The sequence below is a fragment of the Mchenga conophoros genome, linkage group LG2 (genome assembly GCF_057382185.1).
Source record: "Mchenga conophoros isolate Kocher_MC1m ecotype Shallow Benthic linkage group LG2, M_conophoros_male_GT1.1, whole genome shotgun sequence".
Lineage (NCBI taxonomy): Eukaryota > Metazoa > Chordata > Actinopteri > Cichliformes > Cichlidae > Mchenga > Mchenga conophoros.
In genome coordinates, this window is record NC_140527.1 from 7,796,932 (window position 1) to 7,816,651 (window position 19,720).

Sequence of the window (19,720 nt, forward strand, 5' to 3'; positions counted from 1 at the left end):
TAAACATGAACATGTCTAATGACACAGCTGAAAGTTATTTAACTACTCATTCTATAATGTCATACACGTGCTGTGATTTTTAAGAAAAAAAGCCGTTCTTTATCAAACATGGGATTGCTTTAATCTATTCCACAATAACAAAATTATAGGCTCAAGAAACATTTGGAGCATTGGTGACACAACTATGATTCTACACTTTAGCCTACTTGGTCTTCTTGTCTAATTGATCACAACATTAGATATATTGCCAGTCTATGTGGTTGTTATCCAAGGTGCTCTTTTTTTGTTAGAAATGAACACATTTTTGGTACCAAAAACTATTATGAACAACTTTTGATGCTTTAACAGTGTGATAAGTTTAACTCAATCCCAAAAGGATTTTTTTTTTCTAACCTGTATCATATTTTAGTTTAATACTCCACGCTTTGTAGCTACCAAGAGCAAGCAACACTTCATGATGAGTTAATTTACTGACATGGACAAAATGAAAATTATGTTATACAGTCTTTTCTGATAATTTTGATACAAAGACAAGATAACTACACACTGGAGAAAAATAATTACTTAATAATAAGTACATTAAGCTGTAGGAATACGTACTGAAGTACAAAATGTACTACATTTGTATGTTTGTGTCCATTTAAGTAGCCTCAAATAACTGTGAACGAACTGTATCCCTGAGATGAAAATATAAATCAAGGGCCTGGGACATGGTAGATGGGAATTCCAAGCTTGATTCCTCCATTATTATTGTGCACAAATCAAATACTTGCACATCACATGGGACTGAACTAACAAAAGTGCAGCTATTTTTACACAAGGTCAAATCTTCTGTCAGTGGAACGAGACAGTCTTCTGCACCCCAAAGGTGAGGGGCCATGTACATGACATCAGGTATCCCACAGGGCACGTTGTTATTCTTTGAGGGCCTTATACGGTGAGCATTCCAAACACTCCGGATGTCATTCAATACCTCCTGATGAAGAAACAAGAATTAGGTCAGAGCTGTAATACAAGGCATTTTTAAAATGGTCGAAAATAAGTGTGGTGCATCCTTAAATGAATTGAAAAGCAGCAATGTTTGGATGCAGTTTAATGAAAACCAAAGGAAGAGGGAGTGATGGCAAAAAAAGAAAAGAAAGAACCACACCAGGCAAACCACTGAGTTGTGGGATCTGGGCTTTATACTAATACTAATCTTGGTGCGGATGCGCAAAGCTTTTCAACTTTATGCGCATAATACAGGTGACAAAATCAATATTTTTCAATCCCATGAGGGGATCCAATATCATCTCAGACCTGAACGTACCAATGATAGAGCGCTGAAGAGTTACTGATGCGTGAAGCCTCTGACTGCTTTTGACAGACTGGCAGTGACAGATCGTTAGCTGCAGCATAACTGCTGATGCAGAATGAGTGCAGACAAGGATAATGTCCTCCGATCAGAAAAAAACAACATTTAAGTCGTGCTGACTTCTGATCAGTTCAATTGGCAAAGTGTTCCCTGATTTAAAAACTTTGGCTGGGTTGATGCTTCAGCCTCCATTACGCACATACAGAGCGCAGTTGACCTTCAACAACGTTAGGAATACATTGCATTTACCGTACGGTAAAGGTAACGTCGTTTTAACTATGTAAACAATTATTTTGTTACCCTTACTGCTAAAACAGCTTAATTTAATGTAATTAATTACCACCACTGGTTATCATAATATGGGTCATTTACCTGAATGATTGGCATGAAGCAGAACTGCGACAGAGCTTTGTCAATGAAATCCCCAAAGAAGAATCCTTCGTCCTTCAGTTCTCCTAGAAGCTTGATCCATGACTCGACTCCTTCTTTTCTCATCACTCCCCACCAGCTCTCAATTCTCTGGTTTGCGGTACTTGCTCCTGTGACGTAGCTTCTGTCTCCTGCTCTATCATCCCCGTCATTTCTCCGTAAATAACGCTGGAGGTCTCTGACCAACACGTTCTCAGTGCCCATGTCAGTTCGTACGAGCCTGGGGAAACCCCCACGACTCTCCACTGCTTCCACAAAGTAACCTCCGATAACCTTTGGGTCACTGTTAGTGTGTGCGGCCCGCAGCCAAATGATGTTGCGTGAGAAACCGTCGATGCATCCATTAATACATATCCCATATGGCTTTAGTTTGTCATAAGAGTCTACGTGCCACACAAAGTTAGGCCCCTGAGCAAAATATTGCCTCCTTCTGAGACGTCTGGTCTGGCGAACCTGGGAACCTACTGGGTCCAGTAAAGAGATGAGGATCCTGACGTCTTCTTTCCTGATCGCAATGCCGTGTTGTTTGCACTTTGTAAACATCCACCGATAACCGTGATCCTTCCCAGGCCCTTGCAGTTGGTTCACAATAAAATCTATCCCGGCGTCCAGGTCGTACTTACGTCTGTAAAGCGACTTGGCTCTCAATATCCGGTTTAAATGTCTCTCCGTAATGATGGTTCCTTGCATTGCCAGGCTTTTCAAAATGCATTTGTAGCTCATTCCCAGCCTGAAATAAAACTCAATCAGACTGTCTCTGTCCATGGTGTATTTAGCCTACTTTTATGCTTGTGTCTCTACGCAGCTGTCCAGGAATTCTATCAATAAGATGTGCGCACGTTATCTATTTCGTGGCCACAAATGCGTAATTCGTTGCCACGTTATACCCAATTCGTGCCCACAAATTAGCATTTCGTGCGCACGTTATACCTGTTTCGTGCCCTCGAAATAGTATTTCGTGCCCTCGAAATAGTATTTCGTGGCCACAAACAAGTATTTCGTGGGCACGTTATACCTATTTCGTGGCCTCGAAATGATATTTCGTGGCCACAATTTATTTATTTTTTGTACCATGTCATCAGAGGGGCTCCGTAGTTCAGAATTTGTCTGAAGCAGACTATCTACTGGTGTGTGCCATAAATCAGATCAACTATAATGTTTCAAACTGATTCTTGAGCGAAGTCAGCTGATGACTCAGCTTTTTTCCTTTTCATACCAACTAAAGAGCACAACATTTCTGTCTAACCTAAGGAGCTAAACATTTTCAGCAGCAGTATCCAAGACAAGGGCAAAAAAGCCTCAATTTAGTCAAATCGCTTCTCAAGCAGAATGCAGAGAAAGGTCCAAAGACAAGTTGATGCACTGACTCAACAAAAACTACAACTCTTTACTGTAAAAATAGAACATGTAATTTATTGTTTTTCACAATATGCACCTAAATGCCAACAACCAACCAAGGAAGTAATAGCAAAAGGGTTTTAGGGCAGAGGTCAGAGTGATGTGCAAGTAGAGAGGGCACCTGGTTTTCATGTAGTACATGCCACACACCACATTCCCAGCTATAGCAATAAGTTACATTATTTGTAATCCTTATTTAAGTTACACCAAATGTTTGTGCACCCCTTATATTTGCACACTGACAGAAACGAGGCATTTTAGGTCCCTCCCTGTCCCATAAAGCCAACTTTCTTCTGCAGGTTGCAAACATACGGTTTCAACAGCATGTGGGTGTGACTTCTGACCATATTAAGGACATGCCATCTGTTTGACATCAGACGAGGTAGCGCTGGAGAAAAATGAACAGAATCATCTGGTTTCCCTATATTTATTCGTCAAAATGAGCCAAAAGAATATATAGTATTTTCTAATTAGGTGAGGAAACTGGAAGGAGGAGCCCAAAAAGTACTCAGACAGTGTCTCCTCTTCTGGGCTGATGATGAGATAAATCTGTGTTGTTACCCCCTTTTATATAATCTGTTTATACCATTTGTTTTCACCAACTCAAATGTTTAATCAGATTAAACATGTTTTCCATTGACTTCAAAGACGCCTCAGTGTGAAAGTAATTACAAAAATGCATGCAATGCTTTTTTGCTGTGTATTAAATGGCTAAAAGTGAGTTCTTAACAATAAAAGAAAATCATGTCTGTACATTAGTGTAGTTAGTTTGCCATTAATAAGTTGTAGTGGTGTCTCTCCATGTCTTTCTAATGTCACGTTAATTATCAGGTTATTTACGTCTTCTGTATCATTTTTTTTTTCTTACATTCACCAGTATTACCTATTTATAAAAATAAAGAATTTTTTAAAGAAATCAAATGTGTTTTGTTTACTGCGTAACGTTTAAATATCATGACATTGTCACACATCAGAGAAGGGATTTCCTTGTTCCTCTCCCCTCGATGTAGAAACTGAAATCTGTCATCATAGCATTTGTAGGGCAGTCCAGATAAGGTCAGAATTAAATGCACTGTGATTAAAGCCCTTCACTGAAACATCTTCAATCAGTGTCACTTGGTTCCTCACAGCCATCGCAGAAATCAGGAGGCTGCTTCTGTGAGTCTACGTGAAGGTGGACTAGGACCCCCCCTCCTTACTCTCTTCCACAATCCCTCCAACTAACTAACCGACCACCCCTAAGACACCCGTGAAATCAACAGAAAAGGCTTAAATTTAAAAGAAAATAATTGTTTCAGGATATAAATCATCAGCCTTGTGGTGCTTTTTATCACTCAGAAAGAGAAACCGAAAGAATTTACTGTATTTCATGCAGAGTCTTATCAGGCAGAAAGTACGAGCACATTTGATACTTGTGGTATGACAGGATGTTGGGGAGAAAAAAGTAACGTTTAGCATGATGCATAACCGGCTTTAGGTTATCGCCGACTCGATCCCGAGTCTCCTGCTGTAAACTGGGTGTTTTATCTTTGGGAAGCAAGCAGCCAGAGGAGGCCTGGCTGCAACGCCAGCCAAGGCAGCTAATTACATTTTCCATCTCGACAAGAATGGAGGATACCTTCCTATGTTATTAATCATAATGAGGGGAATATAATAAGCTACCATACATCATGCTGTTGACAGTCGTAGTTTGCCATTTGCAAGCCCAAGCATTCTTCTTCTTTTAATGGCCATAAACTGAATTAATGTACGCTGAGTTCGATGCCCACAATCAATTGTGGATGAGATTCAAGGCCTTTTAGCCTCACCCTCCTAGATTTTGGATGGATAGCAAGAATTAAGCTTCCCAGGAAATAACTATAGGTGTTTATATGTACCGAGCAACAGCGATTCTCATACTGAATCGTCATAGATGAATGTTTTCCACCAGACTCATTCCGTCGGTCACTTTGGAGGAAAATCATCCGTATTTGCATACTATTTTGGTTAACAAAACATACAGGTTGCAGGATGCTTTATTTATTAGCTCTATGCATGGCTGCAGAAAGCTTTTCTTTAGTAAATGAAGCTTGTCAAAATGTTATTTAATTTGCTTTCACAGGCAACTAAAGCACAATTAAGCTTTTTAAATGTTTAAACATCACTAATTAATATTATACAGATTTCAGTTTTAAAACCCACAGAGAAACATCAATGAACGTCTGAATGAATGTCTGTAGCCATTTTTAGCTCATGTTTGTATTTTACACCACATTCACTGTATGGTTCAGTCTCAAGGCTCTCATTAACCTGGTTTGAAAGCAGCAGCAGGCAGCTGTTTCCAGAGAGAGAAAAAACATATTGTAGTCATCCACTCAGAAGAGCTGGGTGTCTTCTTCATAGTATCACTGTGCTAATTTACATTGCATTTACAAAAAAGTGAAATATGATCTTCTTTAGCGAGCTTTTGCTGATCACTCTGATCATGTTTTATCCATACAACATTTAACACCAGTGATAAACACATGGCAAACTGTGCTAAATGTGCAAATTAAATATGATTTCATTTGGTTAACATGTTGGTCACATTAGCAGTAGGCAATCATATTATGTGTCAGAGTTCTGTTCTTCTTCCTAGTGGCTCGAAATAACAACATATTTTGCTACTCTCTATCAATATTAGGAGTAGGATTGTGTAACAATCAAAATTCCACAGTAAAGGAAGCAAATATAGGGATTGATCTTTTCGTTTAACCCCTGGTAAGGAGATGTGTTTGCTCACTTGCAAACTCTTACCAAGAGCACACAAAAACTTCGCTGGGGCTAGAAACTGGTTAGCTTAGTCAATATAAGGACTGAATAAAAAAAAGACGTGGCTCTGTACAAGAGTAACAGAAATCTCAAGTTATTCTTTCAATTTTTATTTTTGGTTGTTTAGGTTGTTTTAGGTTACAAATTTATTTAAAAGATTTCTTTGTAGATGTTTAAAGGTTTTAATAAGATGCTCATCAGTGGAACCACAGTGTTGTTTTCAAAAGGCAACTAAACCGCTCATATCAAGAAGACGGTAAGGTCATAGTTAAAAATTGAAAAACGCAGAGCTGCATCCCTGTTTTTCCTCCACATTTTATTTCCTATTCAGACTGCAAATGTTGAAGTAAGCGTATATCAGATCAACTTCATGAATTACATTCTAGGTCACTGTATTTTTGTGTGGCTGCATGACATAGCTTTTCCTTGTGTGTGTGTTTTTCGCCACTGATTTGATGTTGAGGGTGACAGTAAAGTGCAAACAGCAATCCACATTTCTCCTTCTGTTGTCAACCCTGGCATTTCTGAATCAACTAGGGGAAGGCGATTTTATCACTAGGTTTAATAACGGCACGAAAAATGAAAAGCTCCTGAAGGTAGCTATACCTCCTGAACGGCTATCTGGAGAGAGAAACAGCACAGCAATGTAATTTATCGTGACTGAGCTCACAGCCCTCGGGCTTCTTCTAAAGGAAAAAAATGTAAAAATCGAACAAATAGGAAATAAAGGCATTTTCTCCTCTTAATCCTCTTCACCTCAAGGGTGAAAGACATAGGTTAAGGACTTCACGGCCCTATACAAGTGAGATAAGTTCTAAGTCAGTCTGGTCAGTATTTCAATAACGTCATCAATCCTGGAAAATGCAATCAGATACAGTCCAACTCTAAGCTGCTGTTGCCCTTTGGGAGGCTGAGAGAGACATTCATTTTGGTGAAGAGGGCACACGATCTCCCTTTTGTAATTAAGAGTACCCAAATAAACTGTGTGTGTTACCCCTGAAGTGGAACAGTTAGAAACAAATAAAAGGCTAATGAAGAAATGATTGCTCTTTTACAGCAAGAGGGAAGAGAAGGAGTCTTATGGCACTGAGTTCCATGTATGCAGCAGGCCAAACTAGCTTTGCTTATGGTTGAAATTAGTCAAAAATAAATGAGGACTGGTACACATCCAGATGTTACACAAGATAGTTAGGAGTCACCTAGAAGACATGATTTGACTTTCTTTAGGTGTGCATCTTTGTTTAAACGGGGCCTCCAATGATATCAAACAAGTGTGTCTCAACCAGTAATTCCTGTTCTGTAATCGGAGCTGGAGAAGTTTTGTCAAGCCTGGAAAATAAGTAATCTCTCCTGCGCTTTTTTTTGATTTGAAGTGAAAGAAGGGTCTGAAAAGCAAGAGGACTTGCCAAGCAGGCAGAATATAATGACCAATTTGAGTTTCGCTATGTGGTAAAACAGTATTTCTGACCATTAGCCTGCAGGGGCGTCACAGCTTCTTGTGCTACTGATTCCAACCAGCATTTTTCCACCATTTGCCATTAGCCAACTTTCATTCAACCAAACCAATGCACTCCTTGCGCATGTCCCAAGCCTAGATAAATGGGGAGGTTTGCAGCCTCTAGCTTAAAATATTTGCCTAATCAAACAGGTTGAAGACAAAGTTAGAGAGGCAAGGCTAAGATTATTTAGACATGCAGAGAAGGAATAGTGGCTATACTGGACAGAAAATGTTGAATATTGAGCTGCCAATCAGGAGGAAAACAGGAAGACCACAGAAAAGATTTGTGGATGTAGTGAAGAACAGCAGGGATAGGGTGAGATGCAAGCAGATGATCCACTGTAGGGATTGCTAAAGGGAGCAGCCAAAAGAAGAAGTAACGAAAACCAGCAGTGCCCCAAAAGAACTTACGTCAGTTGTAGTTCAGTCAAAAAATAGTCAAAGCAGCTTTTTCTGTCTTCCTGCAAACAATTTTATCTCTACCTTAAAGTTGTAGAGATTTTTAGTATTTTGATATTTGGTAGTACAGTTTTTCAGATATGGAGGTTGTCTCTCAGCTGAGGCATCATTTAATGCTGTCACTATCAGCTTTCAGTGAAATCATATTTGCTAATGAATCATAATGTGATCTTGCAAACTTTGAAGGTGCACAATGAATGTTTTCTTTTTTTTCCAATGCAGCCTGATGGAATGTTTTGGAGGATTGCATCACCTACAGGATTGAACTTTACTTGATTGTCCATGCAAAAAAATTTTTGTTTTCAAGCATGCCATGACAAAATATTTTTTAGGATGTACATTAAAAAATTTTGAACCTTTAAATGCTGCGTTTATAATGTTTAAGAATCGGAGGACTTCTTCAACTTGTCGTCTGCTCGCAGGCTCGCGAGCTGTAAATCGCTTGAACACTTTAAGCATTCACAAGTTGCCCATAATTAAAATGTTTTTCATGGTCTCAGTTACTCTATATTTCTAAAAGTGCGGGCCTTTTTGTTTCATATTTACTTTTCTTGGCAGATAACTGACGGCAGATCAAGACGCTGAACCAATTGCAATGAAAGGTTTTGACTGCGGCAATGAAAGTTTGTGAATTCCAGAGAACAACTACGTCTCTGGTTACAAAGCAAGGTCAATCCACTTGTGGTGACTAGATTTTTGTGTTTGGGGCACCACAGGTATATGAAAAGACACAGCAGACATGTCTGGCACTTTGAGATTTCAGCTCTCTTTCCCAGAGAAACACAAAGCTGTGAGGCTTTTCACATGGGGTCTAAAAAGAAGACAAAAAATTGGTCATGTGTCATCAAAAACGTCATCAACCATGGAGAGTGGGGCACATACCTTTGTGCAGAGCTGTTGCAGAGGCTTGTTGGAGCTATTGGTGTATCAACCTTCATCTGAAACATGATCCTCCACATCTGCGTCTTTCCACCATGGCCAAATCCCTGGCTACTGTAACTAAGGGGATTTTTTTTTCCACAGCAGTGCAGCTTCTACTCCCCTTTGACTGTCCACCCATAAAAGTGTCAAGATTGAAATATCTGGATTAAGCATGAGTGAAGTGGCTGCAGTTTTCACCAGCTTGTGTGAAACGTCTGTGTTGTCGACGGTGCGGCCTTCTAGCAGGAGGAAAATGCATTAGTCCCAATGGATTGTAGTCCTCCGGAAACCAGATATGCTTCTTTTATAAAGAAGGACACAAGTTAATTTATGTCAGAGCTTAAAATGAGCCTGTTGCCGTTTCTTATGTTAATCATGAAGCAGGTGCTGTGGGGTTTAACCTCACAACAACAACTGGCTCTGTCTCAAGGTTGTGCCAGATTGTAAATGCTTTAATTTTCAAAGATTATTTGCGGCTTGTAAAGTTAACATGGAGAAGAGTAGTAATGATCTCTTATTGGCACCAACTGTGATGATCTTTAGAAAGATAAGAAAACACCAACGTGCATACACAAGTTTTCACTGCTTAAAGAGTTACTTAAGAGGTTCAGATAAGTAACCCATACACAAACATTAGACAGGAGCAGAGTCAGAGAAGGAGCTGACACTGATGAACTTGGCCTGTCCAAGCCTGCAGGTCTTACTAATATTGAAGCACGCAAACGATGAAGTCTGAAGAACACGACCTGGAAAAAAAAACAAAAGAAAAAAACCCCACCTTCTCCCTCCCTCCACCTCACTTCCAAACAGTGATCGACACGCTGACTCATGGTAAAGCCGAAAAGAGGCATCTGGATAGCATCTCTTGACTGAATCCTCTGAACTATTCAGCCTCTTAAAACGTTTTGTCGCCATGCTGTCCAGCCTGTGCCATTTTCATTCCAGTGCAGCCGCTCTGCTCTTCCACCTGTCATCTCCACTCTGAGCTCCCTACGGCCGACCTGCTGACAGCTTCTGAACGTGAGGGGAGTCACAACACCAGCAGCTGGGGGATAAGTGTTTTAAAAACAGCCTATATACCATATTTAGTCGTCACTACACTGATGCAGTGCTTTGAAAAAACCATCAGTGCATTTTGGTAAAACATCATGAGACTTATCAATCAATCTGAAAAGAGCAGCAATTTCTAGTAAGAACTAACACCCTGTGCACTGACTGACAGAAATAGCTTCCTCTTATTTCTGGTTAAGTACTCATCCTGCATTTTTGTACCACAAATAATCCTTACAAATGTACAAATATTTTGTATGTATCATTAAAACCACTTATGACAATTATCACTTACAATAAGAGAATTAATAGACTAATGAATGAATTTTAAAAAATCTGTGTTTGGCATTGTCACATAGACTTAAGCAAGCAAAACACGGTAATCTTAGCTGTTAATGTTTCCTTTTATTAATAACTTCACCTTTTCCTACTTTGAATTCCATGTAGTCAAAAAGTGTGGCTCACAATTTAAATTTAATGACCTCTTCCCCCTCTTGTAGTTTTTTTAGGGCCTTTTATGCTTTGGACACAATCGTCTACAAAACGATTATGATGCATTTTTACATCGTATGGGTGTATGCAATTATTGCTAATTATTTAATTAGGTATCTGAAGCATCTTTGTAACAGCATTTCCACCAATTAGTTGGACCGTGTCTCACTGTTATTTCATCTATACCAGCTTTTCCAGGTCTTGCGGGCATTATGAGCACTTACTCACTGCTGGAGACAGTTTGTATTCCACTCTTAAATTTCAATTTGGTTCTTGCTGTTTTCTCTTGTGCCCATCCTTGATGCTATAATTACATTTGGGCAATAGGGTCTACAGTATTTCAATTAAAGTAGAATGGGGCACATTTCTCTGTTGTAGCCCCACTTTGTGATTCAGGCTGACGTGAAGGCAGTGCTGTCATGATAAGGCCGACCAAGCATGACACCCAGCTGGGTGTAATTTTACAGAAAAAATATTGCCTAGTTAAAGTACTACAGCAGCGAAATTTACCTTGGTGCAAAACTTTAGTAATGAAGAAACTGCATTACACGGCAGTCTTATTCTAAATGTTCCAAGTAGGAATAATTAGAAATAGAATAAGCAAAAATTTAATGTCTGTCTCTCTGCAGGTGACAGTAAATTGTCTTTGCCATGGTTCCTCAGTGAAAACACAACATATAAAAGAATAATAATGAGACACAAAACAACTACATAAAACATCTGTTTAAGCTCTCTCAAGATCATCACACAGCATGTAAACCTACAGGGGTCAAATATGAATTCAAGAATCTCATAAGATTATATTCCACACATCATGAATAAGACGAGATTTGCAATCATTAACAATTGCTTCAATCAATTGGGAAATAAGTTTGACCCGCTGCAGTTTTGCAACTTTCCTAGAGGCTTCAGACATATCTCTTAGTTTTCCAAAAGATGTTTCCTTCACAGTGTGTGAGAACGCCCTCAGCCACCATCTCTGAACAGGTGATGTATGAGGTTCAAACCATTGATGCTGTGCCATAATAACCTGAGAACAAAGCTGAGAGTGTTTGGAGAAACACAAACGCTACCATCATGGCTTTAGTCTCAATAAAGACGACCCAGATTCATTCATTCATCAACCTATCTCTGATCTTCTGCTTGAGTTGCATTACCCTCACCTTGACGGATGCTGAGAAGAGATCAAGTTAATGGCCATTAGTGATAAAGCCTTTGATGTTTCCTGATAAGGCACGACTGTTGCTCCGGTTCTTTGTCATTTACAGTTAACTGTGTTAAATTATGAAGAAAATCATTTGGTTTTTCCAAGAATATGAGAGACTAGCGCATAACAATGAAATCGTCACATGATGGAAAGACTACTTTCCAGACTTTTTTTTTCCTTCGGTCCAGGTACATAGGCTAAAAATGCCTATATACATTCTATGATGCAAATGTCTGTGTTAAATACTTCATAAACTTCACAGACTGCTTTAATGAGCAATATCATCACATTAACAAATAACAACAACGATAATGATTGTGGGCAGTGTTGTCCTTTTTTCATGTTGCAAGTTAAAACCTTTTTCAACCAATTTAATGTGGTGGAAATTAAACTGATAAAGATAAGAGGGGTAGGGTTTAGTGAAATTTGCAGCAGTGCTGCCTCAATTTGCTGATCCCTTCCACAGGCCGGTGGCCTGGAACCAAACTCCACAACTTCAGAGCCCTAACTTACACAGTATTCCTTATTCATAATGGAGGGTGAGTGCCATTATTTTCTCCCTCCTCATTCTATTTAAAGGCTGGTATCTCCTCTTCCAAGTTGTCACCACCTGCTCTGCTGTTTGGACTTCCTCCACTAAATCTCCTGAAAGCTCTTAGTCTGGCTCCCCTTCCACAATTCTGAATAACATCCTCTCTGCCTCTTTCAGCCGTCTGCCTTCCACTACAAAGGACACTGAATGAAAGTTTTGTTTAAAAACAGGTAAAAAAAAAAATTTCATATTTTTGAAATCAAGCCAAACCAAATTTAAGACGTGTACACTGAAGACTCAATATGAATTTTAACAATAGATGTATTTTTTTTTTAAATCCCTCAGGATGTTCTCTTAGCAAGTACAGAAGGAATCAAATAAATCTTGTAAAGGGTGTTTGATATATAGGGCTCAGACTCATGACCCCCACATTGGACAAAAATATATTGCTGGGTCTGCTATGCATGTGCAAAGCCATGAAACATTACAGCTTCATTTCTCGTAAATAAAGTGGCAACATGATCAACATCTAGCTGGATACAGTAACTCTGGAAAAAATGATTATGCTTATTTAGATCTTTGTCTTCCATCAAGCAGTTAAAACTGTGGTCCAGCTTGATAGTGATCATGCATCAGTGCAACAAATTGACTGGCTCATATCAGCTATTGATTAGCTGTTTGGAAGCAGAGGTAGGAAACCACTGTCTTTGCCATTACAGAACCAGCCTGTAGATTTCTAATGAGGGGTTTTTGATTGCTAAATATCTTTCTTATAATGTCTTGTGACTGAGAAGGACAAGCAAAGTAATATTAAACTCAGGCTATACAGGTTCAATCTGAAATGCCACAAGCCAACTCTGGAAACTGACATTGTAGTTTTCACAAACAGTTATTTGTAACAATTATTGTTACATTCATAATTGGCAGGATGGATACTAAAATGTAATGTGACCAGTGTTGGGGAGTAACGGAATACATGTACCGCCGTTACGTATTTAAAATACAAAATATGAGTAACTGTATTCCGTTACAGTTACCGTTTAAAAAGGTGGTATTCAGAATACAGTTACTTTGTTGAAATAAATGGATTACACGGCGGTACTTTCCTGTTTCATTTTGTCGCGGGTCAGGACTGTTTGGGTTTTGTTTGACAGCTACGTTCTGTTGTTCCAGGCGGCAGCGTTATGGTTGCCATGGTTACAGGGCGATGCTCGCTCTCTTTCTGCGACTGTGTGTTTCCTGGGTGAGAGAGCGCCTTTTCGTTGTTGTTGTACTAAGCTAACAGGCAGAATGCTATAAGCATAGCTCTAAAGAATGTAGCATCATGGGCAGTGTAGTCCGTGTTGCAGGGAGAATGGACTGCCATACACGTTATGGGTCTGTGAGCGCGAGGAGGGAGAAAAAGGCGAGTGGAAAGGTACGAGTTGTCATCGAGGAAAAACGGGAGCTGGAAGCATGTAAATATAATAATAACCACTGCAGCCAAGAAGAGCGCCTGACGAGCCCAGTTGTAAGTAAGCTATTAAGACTCGACTGTACACCGTGTTCGTGTTTTCCTCCGAAACAATAAGTTCCGTTGGAGCAGCCTTTCAACGCCTCTCTCTGGCTCTCGCAAGAAAAGTTGACCCACACAACAAAGTAAAGCTATTTTTCGGCTACCAGCCGACAGGGACCCCGCCGTATTAGTCAGAGGTCCCTTTACTACAGTTCGGAGTCGCGGACCTTCAGTAATAGTAATAAATCACACAGCAATAGTACATTCACGTTGTTGTAAAAAGCATGATAATATATTAAGTAATCCAAAGTATTCAGAATACGTTACTGTCATTGAGTAACGTAACGGAATACGTTACAAAATACATTTTGGGGCATGTAATCTGTATTCTGTAATGGAATACATTTTAAAAGTAACCTTCCCAACACTGAATGTGACCAAAGCACTTTTTTAATTGAGAAAAACTTTGAGCTGACAGTGTTTTTAATAGATGAACAAATCACGTCAATATTCAGAACTAGTTGGGAGAAATAAGACTTTTAAGAATGTTCTCATGCATTGCATCTCAGGTATTTTTTCAATTTTATCTGCCTTTAAAAAAAAGTTTCCAAAACTTCAAGTTTTACCTTTTTTGGATGGATTCTTTTATGATATTGCAAGTTAGTTTAAAGTTTATATAGATTTGCAAGTCCTTTGTAAAATAAAATAATGGATAGTTTAAGTAAATTCACACAGCTCAGTTTAGTTTGATGTTACTATACCCACTTAACGCTTGTTTACATCCTCGCTGCTTAATCTGGAGAATCTAGATATGGGGAAAGGGAGGAAGTACCCCTATGTGACAATCACACCTAGCAGCCTGCATACTTCAGCTCTCTCGTCTCCAGCATGATAGGGGCCAGAGGAAGGCATGTTGAATTGAGCATTTGACTTATGACTCATAATCTTGCAACCGAATGCATGAACGATGTCGGTTAATGGAGTGTGGACAGTATAGTTTCTCACTAAGTGCCATCATTCATACATTTTAAGCTTCGGTGGTTTCGTGTCAGCTGTCAGAATTGAAATGCATAATTGAAAAATGCTCCACAGTCTGGAGCAACATGAGGATGGACAGTGATTCACGGGGCGCTTCAAACATTTTCAGTCTAATTTGAAAAGGGTTTGTAAAGGTAAACAGTACCTGACAGGAAGGTTGTTGGTGTGAATACCTGCAGCTGATTAAAAAGGATTTCATGGGTGAAGCAACCAACTTTCTTTCTTTCTTTTTTTCCCAAGATTATCAAAAGGCATTCTAGTTCAGTGGCTGAATGGTGAACTGTTAAAAAAAATGGACTAGGTCCCTCATGGTGTTGATTGATGTGATGTGAGTGTTGCCAAAATGTAAGAATGCACAGTCAGCGAAACGTCCCTGAATAAATGAAAGCTAAATAAAAGGAAAGCAAATGGGATTTTGTTCATCCATATTCCTCATATCGTATTTTACATATCTTGGCTGCTGCTGTAAAAACATGTAGCTTCAATTACAGAGTTGATCCCACTAGTTGACTGAATAAATAACTTTTGTTATTTCTCAGCACCACGGGCAGTAAAAAAATGTATTAAAAAGACAAACAATAACAACAACATAGTATTAGAAGCACAGCTTGACTTTCAGATTCACCTGAAAGTGCTGAGAACCAATTCAAAGAAGTTGGCCAACGCCAATCAAGATAAGGTTTTGTTGTTTTGTTTTTATCAAAGAAACCAATAACGCCAATCAAATTTCCAAAGTTTTTAACTGTAATCTCTGAAAGTCTGCTTTTTTAATAATGTGGCTGTCTGAATGTGGACCTCAATAATCTTGGGTTATAATTGCCTGTTATTCACAACAAAAAGCCTAAATACGTCCTTTGAACAGACGAAACCAAAGAGTAGATGTTTGGTGATAAGGAGCGGCACCACATATAGCAAAGAACAAACACAGCATATCAGCACAAACATGTCAATTCAATTCAGTTATTCAATTTTATTTATATACCACCAAACCACAACAGCAGTTGCCTCTAGGTGCTTTATATTATACGGTAAAGACCCTACAATAATGGAAAGAAAACAGAGGAAACCCCAACAATTACATGGCCCCCTGTGAGCAAGCAGTTTGGCAACAGTGGGAAGGAAAAACTCCCTTTAAACAGGTAGAAACCACCAACAGAACCAGGATCAGGAAGGGGCAGCCATCTGCCGCGACCTGTTGTGATGAGGGGAGGAAGACAGGACAAAGACACGCTGTGGAAGAGACCCAGAGATTAATAATAATTAATAACCAAATGCAGAGAGGTGACCTAAGAAGAAACACTCAATCCATCATGGGAATCCCCCAGCAGCTTAGACCTATGAACCATACCAACCAGCAAGCACAATGGCAGAGGGGGAATAATTCAGGCTTCTTTTTCTGCCATAGGACCTGGACAGCTTGCAGTCACAGTTGACCACAAACTAAACTTTAAGCATTATGGAGACAAATGTGAAACAGATGAAACTTGGCTAAAATTGGCTCAGAGAGAGGAAAGCATGCTGTGCATGAACAAATACCCACAAAACTCAATGTACTGAACTAAATTTGTAAAGAAAAGTAGTCCAGAATTCTTCCATACAATGTGAGAGACTAATAAAGCTGCTAAAAGTGGTTCTCCAAGCTATCGAATCATACAGTGCACTTAATTTTCCAAACCTTCTTTTTCAAACAATTATTTATTAGGCTATGAGCAACTGAAACCAGAATGAATGATGTATGTTGCTAAAGTAGTTTTCCAAACACCGAAAGTGTACAGTGAATAGACATGACCACCAAGTTCAGCATCTAACTACACTAAAAGCTCCCTGGAGTTTCTACTTTTGTCCAAAAAGCAGAGCAGGAAATGACATTGTTCGTAAATGATTTGAGTCAGAGATGCTTCACTGCTTCTTTAGAAAGGATTCAGACAGAACTGCACAGTGATAGGAGGACTTATGGCCGTTTTGCATTAGTTTTTTATTTAGTTAAAAAATTGTATGAGACTACACTCTCACGTAAGCATCCAAGACTTAATAACCATCTGTACAAAGGATTGTTATGATGGTTCTGTTGAGAAATTTGACAAAACTGGTAAAGACTAAATCTAAAAATATTTTCCGTATGTTTGAAATGCCTGGTTTTTAAATTTACTTCCATAGACTAAAATGTTTTATTAAATTTAGGATTTAGGAAGTGTTTAGTTAGTTTTTAGTTGACTACAATAATTTGGACCAGTGTAAAGACAGATGGTGTCATTCAAAGAATGCAAAGGTAAAAACAAATAAAAGACATAATAGTATAATATAAGAATTCGTAATTTTAAAATATCCAAGACTGTCACTCTAAAAACAACTGTTCATTTGTTCATTTGCCTGGTAGGAATATCGAGTTCCCAAACATGAGTGATACATGATCAGCTTCCGTACCCAAATTCTCATAACAAGATAAGTAAAAGCAACCTTCTCCTCCACAGTTGCATCCATGCTCAGTGTGGCACTAATTAAAACAAAAGATAACTAACTTTTTTGTCAATGTCAGCAATATGAGCACCAAACCAATAGCATCCAATCAGTTTAATTTGCACTGTGCTGTGGTGGTGGGCTCATGCTGATAGTGGCCTCTTGCTTAAATGAAAAGTGAATCTCTGCCCTTGCATCATACTCTCTCTTCTACCCTTGAACAAAGAGCTGTGCTACATAAAACCTGTACTGCAAGAAATGCTTGATTCAACAACTGGTGCTCTTTTGTTTTCCTTCTTGCAAGATTATTAATGTTTAAACATGATGAATAGAAAGCAAACTGCACTGGAGAACTGTCTTACTGTCAAAGAACGTTCTGCAACAAATCTAACACGAAGTCAATCAGTATCAAATGGTTCAAGCTGGGGGTTTCTTTTTTAGAGAACACAAGGTAAATAAGTGACACCTTTTCAGCTGCAGAGCTTTTATTTTCACACTGAAAATAAAATACCTAACCTCAGGTATTTTTCCACAATGGACAGGCTCCGTATTTACAGCATACCTGACATTTTTAGCAGCGTTTTCGTTGTTGTACAGTTGCTGCCTAAGCAAGCGGATCCTCTAATGAACCAGCGGGTATCAGCAGATGTGGGTCTATAACTTAATTTCCCCCCTCAGCTATAGCACAGATCCTATGGCGTATAAGTGGTCTTGATGGATGAGCACTACAGCTCATCATGCCCCCACCATCATCATCACCAGCCCCTGCATACAGGATCCTTCAGCTCTGCCTCTGCTGTCCCAGAATGTGTTTTATTACGTTTTGTGTGTTATTCAAAAGCTCAAATAAATTCATGATTCCTGCAAGGCTTCAGAATATACTAATTTCATGTCAAAATACTTTTTTTTTCACATAAATAATGTCTTGCTGACTGTTTTGATTTTACCGCGCAGTTGCATAAAGGATATATAGTGGCACAATTTTATTAAAAAAAGCGATCTCTATGACCTAAAATATTACTCGATGTCAAGAGATCTAGCCAAATGTGATATTATTAATCAAGCAAATAAAGAAAAACAGGTAATATGGTAACATGAATTTAAATTGTTTTTTTAAATAATTAATGTATTTCAAAGCTCAAAAATAAGTATTTATTATTATCATTATTCATGTTAAAGGTAGAGAAAAAGAGAAGCTCCTAAAGTGTTTCAGGTAAGTGACCACCAGTTAATGAGCTAATATGTAAACACAGCATAACTGGGACGGCTGAAAGTGAATTTTTAATTAGATTTTTTCAGAGCATTTTTTTTAATTACACATTGAACTTTATGCTTCAGCTCAGTCAGAGCTTCAAAACTGGCTAATTTTGCTCTTGTTCACTTTTATTTGTCTAATTATGTAGGTCTACAATAAACTATAAGATATAAACATTTAATTTTTCAGTGTAGTTTAATTTCATTTATTTTCAAGCAAAATAACACAAAAAACAGACAAAATACTGAGAAATTCAAGTTCAGTTAGAGGCAGCTCACTGATCAAGACATCTGTATGTCACTCTCCTAACACCTAACTGCCGATTAACAATGGTGTAGTTCATACAATGTAGGAACCAAACAGAACAAATATTGGCTTACCAGAAATCCAAATAGATCCAAAGGTTGCACCACGCCCGATGAGTAAGGAGATGTTGAGAAGTCTTACCAAGAAACATTTGTTGTGAGTGTTTGCAGTGCAGTCACTGTGTGTGGAACAGTCAAAATAAAAATGCATCTATGGGTGATGAAGGCGGGGGTGATGCTTTTGGATAAAAGTATAAAGTTGATCTGTGTTTTAACCTGTGGTTTTGTTTCATTTTCAGCTGACGTTTTATCAGGTAGGCACCACTACTATTTGGGTACTTTAAGGAAAAGAAAATGTTGTTTAAATGTGGTGTTTACCATATATTGGTTTTAATTATTATCATGCCAATACTCCCATAAGATGAGTCTTGAAAAGGGTTGTGTTCTAGGGACTTTCAACTGACATATATTTGTTCAAAAGTAACATTGGACATTATTAAAAAATGACATGTGATTTTTGGAAACATACACAAACAAACAAATGAACTTTTGTGACTATTTATGAATTTTGCCACTAGACCGGTGAGCGTATACACAGTTTACTGTTATGTCCCTAGTCGCCAGTGGCAGAGCTGATAGATGTTTAACCAATTCCAAGCCTAAAGATCAATTATTATCCCTGGAAAAAAATGTGTATATATATTTTCTCTGAGCATTTACAGGCACACTGGTTGATTCCTGGGAGTTTTTATTTGTGCCTAAAAACACATGGTGAAAGCCGTTTTTCCAAAATGTGCATTTTGTATGCTGCAGAGATTCCAGACCATGCCCACTTCTAAAGCTTTTCATGTCTGATGCAATGACCTTTGTCTTGTTTATATCCAGCAAGTTACAGATAGTCACAAATAATTCAGCGTGATCGCTTAAACTGTGATAGAGAGATGAACAAACACACACATAACAAGCTAAATCTAAAGCTTCATATATATACAGACACAAACACACACACAGCATCTTCTCAAGATATCCTCTGTCCCTCT

General features: G+C 38.6%; 1 protein-coding gene across 1 annotated transcript; it reads right to left on the reverse strand.

Annotated features, from left to right (window-relative positions):
* Positions 1 to 97: 97 nt before the first annotated feature.
* LOC146581630 (uncharacterized) lies at positions 98 to 2,473 on the reverse strand. The gene is made up of 2 exons (XM_085249187.1): positions 1,727 to 2,473; positions 98 to 976 (listed from the first exon to the last, which is right to left on the reverse strand). Exons 1-2 carry the CDS (start codon positions 2,471 to 2,473, stop codon positions 641 to 643), a joined length of 1,083 nt encoding a protein of 360 aa, XP_085105313.1. The 3' UTR covers positions 98 to 640.
* Between the last annotated feature and the right edge of the window lie 17,247 nt (positions 2,474 to 19,720).